Source organism: Talpa occidentalis, unplaced genomic scaffold, assembly GCF_014898055.3.
Source record: "Talpa occidentalis isolate TD23 unplaced genomic scaffold, MPIMG_talOcc4v2.1 talOcc4.7, whole genome shotgun sequence".
In the NCBI taxonomy this organism is placed as follows: Eukaryota; Metazoa; Chordata; class Mammalia; order Eulipotyphla; family Talpidae; genus Talpa; species Talpa occidentalis.
The window spans coordinates 15,488,666-15,510,462 of NW_023605083.1; the positions used below are offsets into that span (position 1 = coordinate 15,488,666).

Below are 21,797 nucleotides of genomic sequence, written 5' to 3' on the forward strand. Positions count from 1 at the left end.
ATTGAGCTAAAATTTTAGCTCCTCTTTAGGCAGGTTGTCATTTTCCAGAGTTATTTTAGAATATGATAAATGTAAAGTATATGATTATATTTATATATGACATGGCTTTATATATTTATGAACATATATTTATGACATGGATAGCTATATCTAAATTATATGTATGATATATGTCAATATATATGAGAGAGATACTCTCTTAACATGATAGCTAATTATTTTTTAGATCATCTGGCACCATCATCAAACTACTGTAGTGGGACTAAGTCCATATGTCTTGTCATAACATTCAGAGCTTTTTGTTAACTTGAAGCGTGTGGGAAGGACTTATTCACATTTTATATCTAGAGAGTCCTTAGAAACAGATACTTAGCTGTTCTTATGTCTTCATTTGTATTCCCCAAAATACATTGTTTTTCCTTTAACTGACTACATTACAAATGTTATATTTAAGAATTTCATTTTACATTTTTGCCACATCCAATATCTAAGACCAATATGAGGCATTTGCTTCTTAAATGTAATGTCTGGCACAGTAACAAGATCCAATATTATCCATCCATAATTGGGAACTATTTATAATATTCTGTAGCTACAGGCAATATTTTTTCTTCAAAAATATGCATTTCATAAGTTTTTTACTATAAAAGTAATTATTTTAGGGGGATTTGGAAAAAAAATATTAAACGTATAAAAAAATTGAAATTACCTGTAACCCTATTACATAGAAATAACTCCTATTAATATTTGACTGTATTAGAGCCAGTCTATTTTCCGTATTCTTCTATGTATTTTATATGTATTCTAGTTCAGTGTGTATTTTTGCACTCCATTGGGCTTTTATGATATATATTGTTTTGTGAATTTTTTTGTTCTTTTATTTACAAAATTGGCCTATGACATGTCATTTAATTTCCATTTATAATGACTGCAACCCTTTGGCAATAACACAATTATTTTATTTCTTATATTTGAAAATTATGTCTTTTTAAAAAGTTTTATTGATTTGCTGCTACTTTCCTAACTATATAATTTTGGGGGTACAACTCCACACCTCCATGTGTGAAGGTCCCTCACTTACCCTCCACCAAGTCTATAGTGCGCAACCCTTCTATTCCTTCCCCCCTTCTCCTTTGGCTAACAGTATATTATTCATAGAGTCTAAGAATCATTCCTTTTTCTTTGCTGGCTTTGTTCTCTTTGGTTACTTACATTCCACAAATGAGGAAGATAATCCAATGACTCTCATTTTCTGACTTATTTCACTTTGTATAATCACCTCAAGATCATTTTGTTCCGAAAGGCACTCTTTCATCTTTATTTAATAGCTGAGTAGACATTTTCAAATGTCTTGGTGTTTAGGAAGTTTCCACATTTTGATATAATAAATAAAGATGCAGTGCATATGACAACACAAGTCTCTGCTTAACTATGATGATGTCATTCCTACTTCTCTTTATTGTTCTCAGGATCTCACAAACTGCCTGGCTTCAAGTTACCACATAGATCTGCTTGTGAACTTTATTAAAGAAATATATTCATACTGTAGAATTACTGGGTTCTAGGGCCTCCCCTGGTGGCGCAGCAGTTGAGCGCTGGGCTGCCCGCAGCCTCTGCCCGCAGCCCCTGCCCGCAGCCTCTGCACCTGCGAGGGTCCCACATGGCGCGCAGACCTCTCCTGCCGCCCTCTGCTCCCCTCAGCAGTGTATTTCATCCATCTGCCTGTTCTGCTTCCCGCTCTGGCTCTGGTGAATTCTCTCACCCTCCCGCGATTCTGACTGTACCCAGTGCTTGTATAAATAAATAAATCTTAAAAAAAAAAAAAGAACTACTGGGTTCTATGTTATGTCTATTTGTAAAAGTTTTGGATAAATATTGGCATGGAATCCTCAAAAGTAATTTTACATTTCCACTAGTTGTAGCTGTATAGTTTCTTTGGCTCCCCTGTCATACCCGTGATATTTAAGTATAGCACATGCACTATATACAATGAGGAAACAGGAACACTGTAGTATTTTTATTCATTTATTATATTATTTTTTAAAGATTTATTTATGCATACAAGAACTGGGGTACAGGCCAGAGGTGTGGGGGGGTGAGAGGATCCACTAGAGACAGAGTGGGGAACAGAACAGGCAGACAGACTGAAATACACTGTTGAGGGGAGCAGCCGGCGAGACAGGAGAGGTCTGCCTTACCATGTGGGTAGCTCTGCTCCCTGACCGGAGATCAAACTCGTGTTGTAGAGGCTGTGGATTGCTTCATAGTGTGGTGCTTAACCCCTTGCACCAGAAGGGAGGCCCAATGCTGTAATATTTTTAAATACCAGTGTCTCTATGGCCTTGTTACTCTACCCATACACCTTTTTTTTTTTTTTTTGGTCACTTATATGTCGTTGAAACCATCAAGCATCATATCACATCTTTTAATCCCATGAGTCGGTATTGTGCCATTTTATTGTGAAGAAAGTAGGGAAATAGGAAGGGCACCTCAGAGATTGTACAAAGCTTTCAAGCGAAGGCAGAGCCCACTAGGTCTCTCTCCTTCCTTCTTCTTCCAGGATACTCAGGGCACTTCACCACCATCAGTCTCTTACCTGCAGACACAATTTGTTCAAATAAGGACCAACATCAGGGTGCTTCTCCATAGGGTCACTGAGAGAAATAAATACATCAGAGTATTGGGCTGGAATCATCTAGCCATAATAATTATAATATTTTATAAAATGTTTCAACAATTGTAAGTAATTTCCAAACTTTCCTTTCTTCAACACGATTTTTCCCAAGGAGAAAACAGAGGAGGAGAAAGAAGCCTTGGTCTCTGTTAGCAATCTGCTAAGGGAGTCTTCTTCCCCAGCTTCCCCTTGTCCTCTAGGCACTGAGCACAGGTTAGTCTCAGGACTGACTTTGGATTAATGGCTGATGTGAAATTTTCAGATTTCTCGCTCCCGAACTTGTCCCCCACTAGATTTGGTAGCATTTCATTCATTATAAATGGCATTATGATTTTATGCAGGTCGTTCATTTCCTTTTTCATGTTGTCTTCCAGGTTCCATTTTAATGGGAAGCAGAAATTCCTCAATTTAGCGGAAGTTCATGCTTTACTCTGTGTTTAGTGCTGCTAGCAGTCACAGAGGAGTCATTGATGTGTAACTGCCTTTGCCTTCATCCAACAATAAGTTTGGTTCCTGAAGAAAATGCCTATGTCCAGGGTTTCTGTAAATCTATAAAACTAAAAAAAAATTTTTCAGATGGTTTTAACCTGTAAAAAAAAAAAAGATAAAGAAATATGGAAAACTATGAGGCATATTAACTTAGTAAGAATTGTTAATATAATCATGTGAAATCCCAGTGAATGGACTGCCCTAAACTATATGTGCCCACATAGGCACTTTCTTTATTTGTTCTGTATCATGTTCATACCAAAGGGTCAAATTTAACAGAAGTTTCCCCACTGCTTTCATTGCACCTCGAGTATTCTTCTGCAGGAAAAAATAAAATCCTGTAACATCTGTTCAGCAGCTTGATAATGTAAAAAATAAAGAAGATATTTTTAACAATGATTATAGCTTTTTAAGCACATAGTAATAAAGCATACCTTCATGTTAAATTCTGGAAATTAAGAGACATCATAAAGTGGTGACTTGTAGTTTTAGGGTTTATATAGACATGTTCGCAAATATGCATGTCAATAGAAATGAGAATCTAAGACTATGCACAAGGATTGGATTTTTAGCAAATTTTGAGGTAATTTGCTTCTCTTCTAATAATATAGAACTGCATTTTTCTAAATCATAGGAATGGCACAGGTAATGCATTTTAACTTAGTGTTGTGCTGTGCTGAAAATAATATCTTCGAGAAATTCAAGAAATCTTCTATACTCTTCCATAATTGATTTAAAATAGTTGTGAACCTTAAGTGTCATTATAGGGGAAAAGAGTAAGATTTTTTTTTTTTTAAAAGAGAAAATGGTGTGTTTTCCATGTAGTCGATAGAAATCTGATTTGTAACCTTAATCTACTCAAACATATTGGAAAAGCTAACATATTGCTCTACTACATGTGAAAAAGGAGCAGGTGTCCCAGACAGGCAGGTGTTAAGGTGGCTGTTTGAGCTTGCCCTAGATCACTAGTTGACTTCAGTGAAGTTCTCCTAACAGGTGGCTAACTGATTGGAGTGCCATGTGACATTTATCCCGGGAGCGACTTGGATGACAGGCTGCTACAGACTGAGGAAAGGGTCTTTGCTTTGATGAAGAAATTGCCCAAACTCATGTCTCATTAGTGTTTCCTAAGGTTCTTTGGAAGTGAACAACAGTTTAATTAAGGGCTGACGTAAACACGTTTCTGCACACTTTCCCTGCAGCATTTTATCACATTAGAATTGATCAAAATTGTTGCCTTGGGCTGACTTGAACAGATATACATCTGGAGCGCCATTTGTGCAAGCTGCCGACGAGTTGAGTGCATACGCTGTGTTTCACAGCAACGCTCTTCCTTTGTAGATGAAATTACCTTGTTGGGAGATGAGTTGATCTAACTCTTTATTTGCTTACGCCTTTATCTCTTTGAAGTGATGCTCTGAAATGAATGACATGTGAGGGTTTAGGATATATAGATGTCACAGTGCCAAAAAAATTAAAGTGTACCAAGTAAAAATTATGTGATGACTTGATTTTACAAAATGCTTATGTAAAGATATGCTTAAGTTTAAATGAACCAGCTTATAGGAGTAGCCTACTTGAACTCTTCGTACCTGGCAACCTTTTATTGTGTATTTAACTACACAGTTGGGTTTGTAGGGCCAATGCTAATTGTCCAATTATGAATACAGGCGTGGTGCAGACACTGAAGAGTGACACCATCAATGTGGCTGATTCTTTAAGAAAACATTAACCTCTAACCCTCTGTCATCAAGAAGCATCCTTGCTCTAATCTATTATCACAATTACAATTATTTAGTGAAGTTTTGGATTTAATGTCTGTCTTCTCTGGTGAACTGTAAGCATCACCAGGACAGGAAGCAGTTGGTCTAGTTTAGCATCTTAAACTTTATGCCTTGTCTTAGTTTCTCACACTTTTTTTAGAAATTCAGTGAATAATTTTTTATTCTCCCTTTATATCCAATGACTTCTCTTTTGATGGTATCTATTCATGCAGCATGCATTTTAAGATATCTTGGCTATAGTTACTATATTCATCCTACACCCCTAGATATCACTGTAACATACAGCTTTCACACACAAGAGATTCTAAAATAAACTGCCCAGATATAGTGCCTGCATTGACTTCTTTCAATCTTAGAGTTTTAAAAATTCTCTTCCCAAGTAGCATGTTTCTTTAGCTTCTGCATATTTTTGCATTTCTGATAAAATAATTTTTCACAGGAGGTCAGCCATCAGTCAACCTTTAAAAACATATGCTATGATAGAACATACTACTACTACCACTAAAATAATAATGGAAAAATTATTAAGTAATACAAGGCACAATCTCAAGAATATTTAAGGGAGTCTAGATCTCCAAAGGTCATAGCAGGAATTAAAGAGAAAAAAAATCAGCTAGCTCAATGGATAAGATTTATAGATGGAATAAAAATATAGGAAGACATAGTTTTCTAGTTCAAGGGAATGTCATATGTAAAGACACAGAGTTAGAAAAGAGACCGCGTGGCCCCTAGTTGCCCTAGGAGGTCATAAGCTAATTCACTTCAGTTTAAATAAAACGAAATGGTAAGAAAAAATTCATACAAAAATGTGGCACTCCAGCCAACTTAAAATGACAAAGATACTGTTTGAAGGAGATGATTCCACCTATCCTTTTTATAATGAACAATGATTAGAAGGAGGAGATTAGAAAGGAAATTCTTGATTCAACCAGAAATTGCAAGTGCAAAGGGCATATGGATGGTATGAGAACAGGGGGGAGGGGTGTGGGTGTGTGTGGGGGGGTTTGTTTCAAAGTTTGCTCTTCTGAAATCCATTCATTTATACTTCTTACTTTCTGAATCAAATTTAGATGTCGAGTCTTTACTGGCCTTTGCCATCTCATCAACCAACAACTACTGCTTCTTTGCCCCAGTAGAAACATCAACCAATCCTTTTCTTGTCATCTTGCTTCTCTCTTCAGCTTCTTCGTTTTATGTATTATTCAGCGTGTGCATTTTCAGGTGTGCATTGTTATTCAACTTATATATTTATATATTATTCAGTTTTATTATTATTTAACTTATTTCAACTTAATCTTTTCATGTATTATTCTTCCTGCTTGAGGGACAATAGTTTGGGAGAAGCATGACATTTGTTTTTTCCACCAAAGGTCATTTAAAACCAACTCTCCTAGATAATCATTCCTTAAACTTTTTTTTTCTGTAGCATATGAGTGCATTAAAAATAGAAATTATACCATTTTTCAGTTTGGCAATAGGTGTATTAGACTGAAGACATTCAAAATAAATTTAAAATTCAAACAAAGCTAATTTGATTCATGATTAAAATGTAATAACCAGAAATTCTACCTTTACTTCTCCCAGATATTTAACCTTTCACTTTTGTTCCTTTTTCATTCCAAAGAATTTTTTTCAGTGAGGGGGATTCACTTTGTGCTTACATAGCCTGTGCACCAGAATATCTTTATTGGTTAATAGGCCCCATTTAATAGGAAAACAAAGGCACTTACACCTACTTTCTAATATTATCATTATTTGTCCCCAAAGAAAATGGTTGCAGTATGACCAATGGAGGTAGAGGGATTCCCTGGTGGCACAAGGGTTAAGATGCAACCTATGAAGCTATCCGCAGCCACTTCAGCCAACCAGGGAGCAACCCACAGGGCGCAGCAGGCCTCTCCTGACTCACCCCCTGCTCCCCACAGCAGTGTACTTTGGTCAGTTTGCCTGTTCTGTTCTCCACTCTGTCTCCGGTGAATCCTCTCACCCCCCACGTCTCTGGCCTGTACCCCAGCTCTTGTATGCATAAATAAATATATCTTTAAAAAAAATAATGAGGTAGTTTATGGTCCTTTTTACAACCTGAAGGAGTAGGTTTTATTCTGTATATGCTGCTTTTTCTTTCTTTCTTTTTTTCTTTTTTCTTTTATATATTTTTTGCATCATTTTTCACTTTTGTACAATGTATGCATTTTCATCCCAGTTATAGTCCCTGTAAAATTCCCACAACCCTAGTTTTGATCCTACTCCCTTCTCTCCCTCTGCAGTGTGTCTCTGGTTTATAGTTTGGCCAGTGTGTTTTCTGAATATAAAGTTACCATAATTATGCCTAAAGAAGAATCAGAAAGAAAGATGTACCTTTAACAATTATCCAGTAAAGTCAAGTATAACATTTTCAGCAAGAAAATGCAGAGATTTTATTTTTTAAAAAATTATATAATCACTTATAGTCTTGAACTTCTGTACAAACACTTTTGCTGTATTTACCTTTTACAAAAAGAGACTCTAGAATTTGGCTATGTTTAATGAAGATTCTGAAATAGGTACAGTAGTTCCTATAACCTTGATTGATCATCTCTAGAAGTAACATAACTAGAATGATATTCATTCTGTTTTCTAAGATCTGGTCATATTTTTAATTGTTTTAAAATGATGTACAATATATACTGTATACTATGAGGTCTTTAGAAACATTTTCGGAGTTTAATTTTTTTGAAATGTTTATTTAAGCATAGATGAAACATAAAAGTGTCAATAGAAAGTCACCAAGCTTTTCTTTTTTAAACTTAAGCTCAATATAAACATTATATTGGATCATATTATGTAAGTTTCAATGTATACTATTAAATGCTTTGGTGTCTGTGTGCAGTACATTATGATCACCACTGAAAGTCCGGTTTCCATCCAGCAACATACAATGGATCCCTTTACCCATTTCATGCATCCTCACCCATCAGTTTTTCTTTCAGTAGTTAATTTTTAATTAAAAATTTGGAATAGAAACTTATTCCATTATTTGTAAAGTGCAGGATGTGATGGGGTCCTTTAAACTAACAATTTGTGATAAACTTTTAGCAATCAAAAAAACCTATATTTGTACAATTAGCTTTTAAAGTCATCGCTCTTAAGTGAAATTGAGAAATAGTTTTGACATTTTGAATGTAAATTAGCTGAAATGAGCATCCTTTAAGACTTGGTTTAGAATTTCTCTTTTTTGTGGCAGCAGTAATTGTTGTGGCCTCACTGATGATTTCTTTCCTTTCTTTTTTTCCTCCCACTTTTGGAGAAAATGTAAGGAAATGGTTCACTGACTCATTAAAGTTCTGATAGTTTAGTGATAGCCAGTTAGTCACAGAATTGTAGCTTATGTCTACAAATATACCTATCATTTTTGTAGCCTGTGATGTCTACTTTCTTTACAGTAGCATGTCCATTCTTTAAATGCCAACATGCTGAAAACAGATACTTAATTTTACTGGATGTCTCTACCAGAGCTTAGGTAATATTTTAAATAATAAAATATAGTTGCTCATATTATAGCACCATGAAGCCGTCTTATGCCAAAGAAATTCTTAATTTAAAATGCACTTTTTTCCCTTTTTTATATTTTATATTTTTTATATCTTTTTCATTTTTACACAATGTATGCATTTTCATCTTGGTTATAGACCCCATACAACTCCCGCCCCCCCCCCTTGTTTTGATCCTACTCCCTCCTCTCCCCCACATAATGTGTCTCTGATTTATAGTTGGTTGTTGATTTTGATTTTTACTTTATTATAATTAGTCTTTTTTCCTGGTCCCTTATTTAGGTTTTCTAAATTCCTGCTATGAGTGAGACCATCTGGTATTTTTCTTTTTCTTTCCAGCTTATTTTGCTGAGATCCCTTCCAGCTCCAACCATGTTGCTGCAAATTACATGAGTTTATCTTTTTTGATTGCTGAGTAATATTTCATTGTGTATATGTACCACATCTTCTTGATCCAGTCATCTATTTGGGGGCATTTGGGTGGCTTCCATAGCTTATAGTACTGCTATAAATATAGGGGTGCTGGTGCCCTTTTGAATTAATGTTTCTGTGTCCTTTGGTTAAATACCTAGGAGTGGAATTGCTGAATCATATGGATGCTCCATCTTTAGCAGGTTGAGGAATCTCCACAGCTTTCCATAGAGGTTGGAACAGTTTGCACTCCCACCAGTGATGCAGGAGATTTCCTTTTTCTCCACATCCTCGCCAACATTTGTTATTGCTAGTATTTTTTAACATGTGCCATTCTCACTGGTGTGAGATGGTATCTCATTGTAGTTTTGATTTGCATTTCCCTGATCACAAGTGATATTGAACATTTTTTCATATGCCTGCTGGCTTTTGCATTTCCTCTTTGGAGAAGTTTCTTTTTAGCTCTTCTGCCATTTTTTGACTGGAATATTTACTTTGTCTTTGTTGAGTCTCGTTAGCTCTTTGTGGATTTTTGTGATCAGTCCTTTATCATTAATGTTGCGTGCAAAAATTTTCTCCCAGTCGGTGGGGTGTCTCTTTGTTTTGGTTCCTGTTTCTTTTGCTGTACAGAAGCTCTTTAATTTGATGTAGTTCCAGCTGTATATCTTTGGCTTCACTATCACTGCTTTGGGTGATGTGTCTTTAAAGATGTTACTGAGGTGTATGGCATGTAGTATTTCACCTATATTTCCTTCTACATATTTTATGGTTTCAGGTCTTATGTCTAGTTCTTTAATCTATTTTGAGTTGGTTTTTGTACATGATGTAAGGTAGTAGTCAAGTTTCATTCTTTTGTATGTAGTGACCCAGTTTTCCCAGCACCATTTATTGAACAAACTTTCTTTGCTCCGTTGCATAGTCTTTGCTCCTTTGTCAGATTAGTTGACTGTAAATCTGTGGGTTTATTTCTGGATTTTCTATTCAGTTCCACTAGTCCGTGTGTCTGTTCTTGTTCCAATACCATACAGTTTTGATTATTATGGCTTTGTAGTATAGTTTGAAGTCTGGGAATGTGATACCTCCATTCCCTTTTTTTTTTTTTTTCAGGAGAGCTTTGGCTAGATAGGGTTTTTGGTGGCTCCATGTGAAATTCATCAATATTTATTCTATTTCTTTGAAGAATGTCATTATATTTTTATTGGAATGGCATTGAATCTGTAAATTGCTTTTGGTAGGATGCCCATTTTGATAATGTTAATTCTTCCAATCCATGAGCAGGGGATGTCTTTCCATTTCTTTGTGTCTTCTTCTGTTTCTTTTAACAGTGTTTTATAGTTTTCATTGCATAGTTCCTTTACATCTTTTGTTAGGTTTATTCCCAAATATTTGACTTTTTTTGTTTCAATAATAAAAGGGATGGTTTTCTTTATTTCTTCTTCTTCAGACTGATTGTTTGTGTATAGAAAGGCTACTGATTTTTGCGTGTTGATTTTGTATCCTGCTACTTTACTAAACTGATTGATTAGTTTGATTAGTTTTTCTATGGAGTTTTTGGAGTTCTCTACCTATATTATCATATCATCTGCATATAGTGATAGTCTAAGTTCTTCCTTCCCTGTTAGAATTCCTGTATGTCTTTCTTTTGTCTTATTGCTCTGGCTAGGACTTCCAGTATTATATTGAAAAGCAGTGCTGAGAGTGAACACATTGTCTTGTTCCAGATCTTAATGGAAATGCTTTAAACTTCTCACCATTGAGAATGATACTGGCTGTTGGCTTGTCATATATGGCCTTTATGATGTTGAGGTTTGTTCCTTGTATCCTGAGAATTTCAAGGGCCTTTATCATAAATGGGTGTTGTACTTTGTTGAAAGCTTTCTCAGCATCTATTGATACTATCATATGGTTTTTATATTTCTTTTTGTTGATGTTGGATTACATTGATTGATTTTCGGATGTTGAATCATCCTTGTGTCCCTGAAATAAATCCTACTTGGTCGTGGTGAATTATCTTATGGATAAATTGTCGGATTCTGATAGCTAAAATTTTATTGAGAATTTTTGCATCAGTATTCATTAGAGAGATTAGCCTGTAGTTTTCTTTTTTTGTGTTGTCTTTGTTTGGTTTTAGTATTAGTGGAATGTTGGCTTCATAGAACGTGTTTGGTATTATGCCTTCCTTGTCAATTTTTTGAAAGAGTTTATAAAGGATAGGCACTAGTTCATTTTTGAATGTTTGGTAAAATTCATTTGTAAATCCATCTGGTCCTGGGCTTTTGTTTTGGGGTGGGTTTTGCTTACCATTTCAATTTCACTGCTCGTAATTGATCTGTTTAGGTGTTCTATTTCTTCTTTATCTAGCTTTGGGTGATTGTAAAGTTGTAGGAATTTGTCCATATCTTCCAGATTGTTGAACTTATTTTCATATAACTATTCATAGTATTTTCTGATTATTCTTTTGATTTCTGCTGTGTCTGTTATGGTTTCTCCTCTTTCATTTGTGATCTTATTTGTGCTTTCTCCCATTTTTCCTTTGTGAGCCTGGCTATGGGTTTAAAATGTACTTTTATTTAACTTTTATGTTGATGAAGTTTCAGAGAAACTTAACTTTAATAATTTTTAATTTTAGAAATACAAAGTACAATATTGGTAGGTGATTTATGAGAATCCCTGGAATTTGCTTCAAATAATATAGTGAGAGTTAGTGTAGATAGAGTCATGATGGAATAAGATTGGCTATGAGTTGGTGATTGTTGAAGCAGGGTGATGAGTACATGGGAATCCATTATTCTTCTACTTGTGTCTATATTTGATATTTTTGCTAATGAAAACATAAATTTTATATCATATGATTTGGAATATCTCACTGTACATTTATCAACCTCCATAAAAATCAGTATTACTCAAAGTGTTAAAAACAGGGCCCATCTCTCCTACCAACTGGTTTTCTCTCAGCTTCCCTATTCAAACTAACTGGATGGTACAATATCTCAGTCACCCAAGATGTAACCTCTATATCAGTTATTATTTGAATTCAGTTTATTCTGCTTAACTAGGTATTCACTGACTTTACCTCCAGTCTTATTTCCAGCTCTCATGATCTATCTTTTGGCAATAATAAATACTTATAGAATGAATGAATGAGGGAATTTATGACTACTTCCCCCTGTTGCCATTTTTATACAGTTTTGCCATTGGTTTTTCGTTGTCCATGTCACCTCACTTGATTTTAAGTTTTATGGAGGCTGAAACCAGATCTAGTTCACTGTTGTAGCCCCAACAACAGTGAAGTGTCTGTCATAAATTAAGCCTTCAATAAATATTTATGGAAAGAATGTATTAATTAATCTGTCTTCTTGAGTAGTCCCCATCACTGCTGTCTCCATTTCAACTAGTTCATCCTCCATGTAGTTTCTGGAGGGATTGCACTAGACAATAAATGTGATCGTATTTCACCCATTGATTGTTTTCTGCCATCTGGGTAAGCTTCCAGATATTTACATATGAAGTATGTGGCCCCTGGTCTTGTAGGTCCTTCCAGCTGCTCACTCTCCTGCCTCATCTCTATGCTTCATCACTCCACAATGTACTTATACTATGTACATGTTACATGACCTTGACCTCCTTATTCAGAATATTTTATCTCTCTGGGAATGTCATCTCATCCACATTTTATACATAGCACCACTCAGTCACCTTCCTCCACCTGGATAAGGGGGTAGTGGGCAGAGGTGGTCACTGTCGCCTCACATTAAGAATGGAGAAGTCACAGCAAACGCCTGTGCTATCAACATACTTCCTCCCTCTCAACTGTTGACAACCATTTGGTTATTATTTTCACTGACAGTGACTGTCCCCCCAGCTGCGATTACTTTTCATTTTCCTAGCATCCTCACTACTTTACCTAGCAAGTAGAGGAACCCAATAAATATTTGCAGAATGAGTAAATTAAGGAATGTGTTTTCTTTGCTAAATAAGTAATGAGTTTTCCGTAAAAGATGTTAAATCAATGATATACTTACCAGCATACCCAGAAATTGTTTGTCATATTTGTGCCAGGTTTTCCTCTTTCCACAGTGAGTCAAAAGACAAACCTCCGAATCATATAATTCTAAGAATGAAATGCTTGAGAGACAAAAAATTCTTGATGTGAACCAACAGGTCAAGGAAATGCACTGATGGGTTTTTCAGAAGGTTAAGATTTATTTAGTAATAGGAGTAATTCTGATAATTTTAATGAAGTTTTGGGTTAGTATCAGTAGAGATTTTTTTCTGACAGATATCACAAAATTTTAACATAACTGCTTTTATGTACATGAGCCAGAGTACAAAAATAATAAAATATTGGAAAACTTGAAATATCCCTTGTTAATTGAAGCTTCTAGTTTAAGAAAGTCATAAAGTTTGAGTTTTTCCCTTTTCCATTGCAGATATGTCTTCTCCGACTACTATGAAGAAGCCTGAAAAGCCATTGTTCAGCTCTACATCTCCACAGGATTCTTCTCCAAGATTGAGCACTTTCCCCCAGCACCACCATCCCGGAATACCTGGAGTTGCACACAGTGGTGAGGAATTTCAGAAATAGAGAAGCCTCCCTCTTGTTTGCAGAGCCCATACCCAGTCACAATTGGATCAAATTTTTTTCTTAACAAAATATAACAAAAATTTTCAAAGCCATAAATAAATACCATCTATGTATATAATTTTAATTACCTTTATTGGAAAGATGATAATTACAAGAAATTAGAAAATATGGGCCACATAGTTATCTTAACAGGATTGGCCTAATTATATGTTTGAAAGATGGAATTCGAGTATGTTGCTGAGTGTAGAGTATTTCCAAAGATATTCCGATATGTAGATACTGTTTCCATAGATACTATTTTCTATTTAAAAAATTCAGTGTTTAACTACTTATTTGGGAATGAAATTGATCTGAAAAGTAAAATAGGTGTTTAGTTTGACAATTATTTTACTGGGTTGTTAGAAAGGTCATGATTCAATTTTGCTTGGAAATACAGAAAAAATACACCATGATTTTTCCAACAACCCAATATTTGCCTGAATCTTTCCCATGGACAAGTACTTAATAGTATATACTTGATATTAATAGATATATTGAATACTTGATATTATATAGTATCTTAATTTGGATAGGAAAAAATCCAATATTTGCTCTTTAAGGAATAACTAATATTAAATAATCTTCCACAAATTAAAGATAAGCTATAACAGTAAATCATATTGTATACTTTCTACCTGTTATTTTTAAGTCCTAGGGAGACTTAATTTTAGGTGGAGAAAATTTTATATAAATATGTTGATAGTGATACTTTCATTACTTTAAATTTATAGTTAGGCAATTCCTTATCCCTCTAACAAACTGAATCTGGTTTTTAAACCTTATTAAAGGGACATGCCATCTGTTAAAATGATGTCCTTATCTTTGGTCTGCAACTGTATGTTGATATGTATTGTCGCTATGCTTAAAAATGTGCATGACCTTTATTGCTATCATTAAGGAAATTATAAAGTTAAGAGGATACACAAATCAAATATAGAATAAGATTTTTACATTTATTGTACATGCTGCAAAGATAGCCAAAAAATCAGTTTATGCATACATTTGTAATGTTGACTACTTAGGCTAAATTAGCTTGAAAATCAGATCATTCATTTCTTATGATACCTGATTAAAATATTCATACTGCTAACATTTGGGAAAAATTAAACAGTATATTTTAAACAATAAAACGTGATAGACCTACATAAGCCTTCTGCCTTGGTCCTTCACCAGATATTTGTTCAGTGTGTATTGTGTTAGGCTCTGTTGTGCCTACATTGATTATGAGTGATAGTTTCTGTCCTTAAAGAGCTCGTAGTATAGTGGGGAGCCAGGGGACTACTCATCAACTAGGCACTTTACCTGGCTACTTGGAGGAAGATTAGATGCCTGGAGGAGGTGTGTTCTAAACTAAAATTTGATGGTTGAATACACCACAAGAAGGAAAACAGGCCAGGAAGAAGGGTGTTTCCAGCAGAACAAACAGCATGTATAAATGCAGTGGCAGTTAGGCAGCAAGGAACTGCCACAGGTGTACATCCAAAGAGCCACATATCTTTCATGTGGCCAGAGAATAGCCTGCCAGGAGGGAGTGACCAGAGATGAGGCTAAAGATGTGGTATAGTACTGGGTCCTGATATACTTAAAGAATATCTATACCTCTGTAGTTGTTGGGATTTTATTCTGGAACCCAAGATGGAGCTCTGTATTTCCAGGGTTAGTGTACAGATGTGAGTGAAGCTCATGTTAAATTGAGCTGAGATTGAGAGCTCTTGAAAACTAGATAAAGGGCCTCCCTGGTGGCATAAGGGGTTAAGCGCCATACTATGAAGCAATCTGCAACCTCTGCAGCAGGAGTTCGATTCTCCCAGCCAGGGAGCAACCCACATGGAGCAGCAGACCTCTCCTGTCTCGCCCGCTGCTCCTCTCAGCAGTGTATTTTACCCAGTCTGCCTGTTCTGCTCCCCACTCTCTCTGGTGAATCCTCTCACCTCCACATTTCTGGCCTGTACCCCAGCTCTTGAATGCATAAATAAATTAATCTTTAAAAAAAATAAAAGAAAACTAGATAAAAAGATGCTCTATTTAATGTAGGTGTTTGTATTCCCTTAAGTTATACGTTCAAGTGTATTTCTTAAATAAAAGTCATATTTCAATAATGGGTTGTTTTAAGAAATACATAATTGTTTTGTGAAACATCCCATTGATAGAGTATGCTCAATGTGAGTATGAAGAAAGATTACATGAGGCACTTGTTTAAAATCCAGGGTCTGGTGCCTTACCCCTTGTAGGTCCTCATCCAGTAGGTCTGTGGTTAGGCTCAGCAATCTGCATTATAACAATCCAGAGGATTCTGAGTACTCTGGACACTCCGGAGTAAAGTTGTGACCTAAAAATGAAATTTGTGATCCTTTTATATACAATCTTAATTTCTTGTATCCTCTGGAAAAGCTTTCTTGGAGGAAGATAAGCAACATCCCTTTAAAAGTTTTCTATTTTATTCACACAATTACAAAGTTGGAGCTAAAGTCATTCCAGATGATTTTCATTTATAGGTCATGGAAAGAATTTATTTTTTCATATTATTTGCTAAGTTGTCTCATAAAGCATAAAACATTTATCATTTGTAATTTCCTATGATTTGGATCAAATAATAAATAGAAACAGACATTTTGTCCTTACTTCTGCATATACTAATTGGTACTCTAAATTTGTAGTTATGCGATTGTTTCCCTCAACTTCATAGTGATAATGATCATGGAATGATACTTACCCCATTTTTCAAACTTAAGAATTACATTTCAAAAGCCAAACAATAAGTTGTGGCCATACCAGTGTTGAAAAGTTACAGTACAATTAAACATTGTACACATTGCATATGTTTTGTATATTTTTTCTTTTTATAACATGAGATTTATAGGTAAACTGCTATGCCTATATGAAAGTTTAAATACACATTCCTACAGGTTTTATTCTGTCTTAATAATATTTTTTAAATCTACATGTAGTAAAAGTTAGACTAGGAAGAAAGATAGTTACAAGACTTTATTACAAAGGAACATTTTCATTTTAAAAAAAAAAGAGTTCCAGTGTCCTCTGTTCAAATGCTTGTAAGCATTTGTACAATAGCCAGGTAATTACTTAGGACATAATTGCCTACTAGTTATTAACTTCCCTTCTAACCGATCGTCAAGTAAAATATACAGGGAAAATATTTATTTAAAATTGGATTATACTTCTGTTTTGAGTTTTGATAGAAACTTTGAGAGTCTGCTGCCCTCTAATTAATGCTGTGACTTGTTTTGTACTTAAAAAACAAAAATTTTCTGATTAAAGAATGTGTTCTGATGGCAAATAACTTTGCTTAGAAAAATGTTTAGTCAATTATTGACTTAACCTATAAAGATAAACTTTTTTTTTTTAAGATTTATTTATTTATACAACCACTGAGTACAGTCAGAAGTGCGGGAGGGTGAGAGGATTCACCAGAGCCAGAGCAGGGAGCAGAACAGGCAGACTGATGAAGTACACTGCTGAGGGGAGCAGCGGGTGTGGCAGGAGAGGTCTGCGTGCCATGTGGGACCCTTGCCGTCTGCCGAGGATTGAGCTGGCTCTGCAGAGGCTGGGGGCAGCTTCACAGCCCTGCGCTCAACCACTCCGCCACTGGGGAAGCCCTAAAGATAATTTTTTTAATCATCCCTAGAGCTAGAAAACAAAATAGTTGGTTCCCTAAAATAGAGATTGTGTCTATGTGCTTAGCCATAGTGCTGTTGAGTATGAATTGTGTAAAGAGGGTGTGGTTAAATCATGGGGAGAAAGCTAAGAGATACTGATTTAAAGTTTCACAGTGTTCTTAGGATTGGAACAGAGTAGTGAGGAAAACCACTGACGAGTCAATCTTTCCTTTTCTATCTCCTGCAGTCATCTCAACTCGAACTCCACCTCCACCCTCACCGTTGCCATTTCCAACACAAGCTATTCTTCCTCCAGCCCCATCGAGCTACTTTTCTCATCCAACAATCAGATATCCTCCCCATCTGAATCCTCAGGATACTCTGAAGAACTATGTACCTTCTTATGACCCATCCAGTCCGCAAACCAGCCAGGTAAAAAATGAGAGCGAAAATAAGCTTAGAGTGTAAGGGAAAGTGAACGGGTCTAACTATAAGACCTGAAACTTAGACAGTATGTCTGGCAGAACATCAGCCTTGTGAAATTCATCTCCAGGAAGTTTCTTGGTGACTCAGTAAGTTTTTATTTAAAGGTGGCTGAATGACAGGTAGGAAGTGTGTTGCCCCAAAGGGGCACATTTGTGAAGATATTTTTGGTTTGATGTTTTTGGATTTTCATTGACTGAAGAGAAAGTTTATGCAGAAATTACATTGACAAAAAACTCTGAGCTGGAGTTCACACCTCTGAGATACCTGGTTTGACACAGATACAAAGTGCTTATTTCAGGCAGGAACATGGTATGAGCTAAAATAAACACACAAAAAAGAACTTACAGTTGTATGTATAGACCAACTATTAGGTATAAAATAAGCTTTGGTAATGTAAACATTTTCAGTGTTTGATGACTACTTGAATATTCTTTGCACAGACCTGACTACATCAACAATGAGTGACATTACCAGAAGTGCTTTTTTTTTTTTTTTTTTTTTTTTGTGCAGTGGTTTTAGGGATTCATTGTGTAAGTGTAGTGACTCATGTGTCTTTCTTACTCCCCAAACATGTGGTTTCTTCTCGCTCTCTAAACTTTATAGCAATTTGGAATAAGAGGATTTGCCACAATCAAGCAGAGAGTTTTATCAGTGTCTAGACCCTTCCAAAGCTGAATCTGTCAATCATCATATCCAAAATGTCATTTGGATCTGGTCTGGTATTTGGCTCTGCTGCTTTACCGCCATGGTTTCTGTCCATTCCTTCTTTTATACTTTTAATGCTCTGAAGGATTTTCATAAACATTCTGTCATTAGTGCCATTCAATAACTAAAATGCCAGTGAGTGTATGGACATACCAATTTAGAATTTACCAAGAAAGATGTGAAAAACAAATTCCCTTGGTCTTAATTTAATTGTTAAAATGAAGCAAAATGGTCCTCTCTGAATGTTTTGTTTTGAATAACAACATACCCAGCACCATTGAGGTTACTCAAAAGTCACCTATACTTTCAGATCTAGTGACTAATAAGGTTAAACTAAAGACACTATTCTTGATTCTTGAATTTGAAGTTAAACTATTTGTATTTTACAAGAAAACATTCAAACGGTGTAGTACTTTTAATGACCTATAACAATAATCAGTTTTTACTGGTATCAGTCTAGAAATAAAATTTGCTGTCAGAGCATGGATTCAAAAGTCTCAGTTCCATAGAGCATTTTGCTAGACTCAGCTGGGAACAGTGCGCACAAGGTCTGATTTTAATTTGTGTAGAATTTCCATGAATAACAAAGTCTAATTAAGACATCCATTAAAAGTCCTTAACGTTAATTCAGTGTGGAAAATCTTAGAGTTCCATTGGATTTTTTTTTTTTAACTGATGTCTTAATTAGGCACTGTTAGGGGAAAAATTATGCAAATTAAAATCAGGCCCTTAGAGTTACGCATTTCTTTAATTATTCAGTGCTTGTTTTACGTATATTTCAATTTCTTTATAAGTTAAGGGAGCATATTAGGTGCTAATCTGCCTATATTGTTCTCAGTTTTTCTTCATATTTTCAAGGTAAAGATCTAGAGCCTAAGAGAAGCTTCTTATTCTCATCTCAATTAAAACAAAAAGAATCCCTCTCAGGATTTGGTATAATAGCAGCAGTGTAGTAAGTAGGATAATCCTTTCCTAATACTGTTCAACTTCATCTTCAGATAAGAGGTCTTTCTTTTCAGATCATCAGCATGAAAGTTTATCTATTAACATCCATAAAAGATAGAAGCTTTACAGTGTAGCTTCGACTATTTGAACTAGTAGAAAACCGAAAAGAAATAACCTTCCATTCTTCTGGCCCTAGTTTCAGAGAAGTTATCTGTATTGGCTTGGGAAGTCTTTCTTTCTCATTTTTACCAATTTTAAATGAGAGAAATGTCCATTGGTTCATGTCGATTCAGTCCTTGTAGACAAAGCCATAGAACAGGTGAGGTTAGCATTGTCTTTTTTGACACTCTTCCCTTCCATGCTCTCAAGCAGGTACTGTCAATCTGTTTTGGTGACCTTGGTATGCAGACATGCTTTTTAACATCAAATGTGCCACCAACGATAAAATGAGGTGGTTTTTTTTTTGAGTTAAGATATATAAATCAGTCTTTTGCAATGTTCGAATAACCGGAGGGTGACGGTCTGCCTTAGAAACAAACTACTCTTTCCCCTTGAAAGAAAAAATGGGTCTTTACAGAGAAAGCTGCGGAGTTATTTTGTAGAATTATTACATCCTCTTTGATGTTTAACTCAAAACTAATTAATTTGCATTTCAAAATAAGATGCTTGATATTCAGCTTTTTAATTCTAACAATGGGGGGAAAAGAGAGTTCTCATTCACCTGTAGTCAATTTTCCTTCCCAATATCCTCCAGCTCTGCACCAATTTTGATTGTTAAGTCAAGCAACTGAGATGCCTCATCCTCCCCACAGCAATTTGGAGATTAATTGCATTGCTGCTACACCGATTAGAATGAGACAGTCATGCTATTCAATGGAATATTTTAAATAAAATTAGTTTAAAGGTATAACTCTCTCATAGGTTTCCATAGGGGGGAAATTCTGGTCAATTTTCCTGACATGAAGTTAAATACTTAAAATTACTCATGATGAATGGTCAGGATATTCAAGAAGTCCATTTTCTTTTTAAATAAATAATGTGGCTTCTGAGGAACTTCAGATGTTGAAGTTACAGTATTTACTTGTTGTTAGCTGTTCTTTTTTCCTTTAAGGAATGTCTACTTTAAATTTATATGTAGTTACTTAGATACATATTCTGCTTCATAGCTTTTTTTTTTTTTTTTTTTTTTTTTTTGCTGTTAACAGTGCAGATTATAAAGACCAAATATCTGTGGAGAATATCCTGCTAGCAAATTGTTGTGTACACTATGCAGTGGAGAATTCCAACATGAATGTCATAAAAAATAGCATTCTTTGACTAGAAAAATACATTTTAGATTCTGCAAACAGCATACCCTTAGGATTTCATCTCCTACCACAGATACTATTTTTGTACCTGGGGCTAAAAACTCAGATAATAATATCTTTTCTATCATTACCCAGGGGATTTTCTCAGTTAGTTCCCACAAATGTCAACAATAAATGTTTTGTGTAACTCTCCACACCCAACAATGGAAGAGTAACTCAAATAACAAAAGCATATTTGATTGCTCTCTGTTTCACTTCAGCACATTTTAATTTACTTTGGAACTCTTTTCTTTATAGATGTTAGAGCAGACCTAGTTCAGCATTTTATATCATTGTGTGGATCTGAAACTTTAGATACTCTATATCTCATTCTGTTTGCATTAGTATATCATCAAAAGTTGAGTGGAGAGCCTAGAATATAAACTGTTGGATGTGAGTATCTGAGCATAACTGTGTGAGTGAGAACCAGCATTTCTGTCTGCAGAAGAACGAGCTTGACTGTAAATGATGGAAATTATAAAGTTTGATGTGTTTGATCTCCTAGATAATCTTGTCTTCCTGTGTCAGTGATATCATCATTTAGGTGAAAACTGTGTTCTGAAAGCCAAAACTGACTCATTGTAGAAAATGAAGAGTGGAGAAGGAAGCACTGGTTGTTAATTCTCACTAGTTCAGTAAGGACTTCCATTTTAGCATTGGGCTGAGTATTTAAGTCTACACTTGAGTTGTCTGGCTTACTAAAAAAAAAAGATCTATTCTACCTGGCTTTCAGGGATGTTGTGAAAAAAGAATTAACCTATATAAAGTGCTTTAAAGATGAAGACTTTCTTTTAATTGCTGCTGCTTCTTATTACTACTAACCATCGGTTGACCTCTCTGACTCAGCCTTGAGAGGGCTCAGGTGGCAGTTCTACATCGTGCAGGGTCCACTAGCCTGAGCGTGCAGCGTGGAGTTGTTGGACAAGATGACTGCCTTTTGGATTGTTTCACCCGGCATTCTGTTTTTGTTTTGTAGCCTAACAGCAGTGGTCAAGTAGTAGGGAAAGTGCCTGGCCATTTCACGCCTGTCTTGGCACCCTCTCCCCATCCCAGTGCAGTGCGACCTGTGACCCTGACCATGACAGATACTAAACCCATCACTACATCCACTGAAGGTGAGGCAGCTTCACCTACAGCAACCAGTAAGTATTTCTGTAGGAAATGAGAAATGTCCATCAGAGGCACCATT

At 35.5% G+C, this 21,797-nt stretch overlaps 1 protein-coding gene across 7 annotated transcripts in view; it reads left to right on the plus strand.

Moving 5' to 3' along the window:
* NFIB (nuclear factor I B) overlaps positions 1-21,797 on the plus strand; it is a 233,137-nt gene that overhangs the window by 178,306 nt on the left and 33,034 nt on the right. For 3 of the 7 annotated variants that reach the window (XM_054689686.1, XM_054689687.1, XM_054689688.1), the window contains exons 7-8: positions 13,319-13,453; positions 17,374-17,558. In XM_054689686.1, the coding sequence (XP_054545661.1) occupies positions 13,319-13,453; positions 17,374-17,558 (320 nt within the window). Of the gene's footprint in view, positions 1-13,318; positions 13,454-17,373; positions 17,559-21,584; positions 21,751-21,797 lie in introns of all 7 variants that reach the window. The other 4 variants (XM_037494564.2, XM_054689684.1, XM_037494563.2 and 1 more) reach the window with 2 other exon arrangements.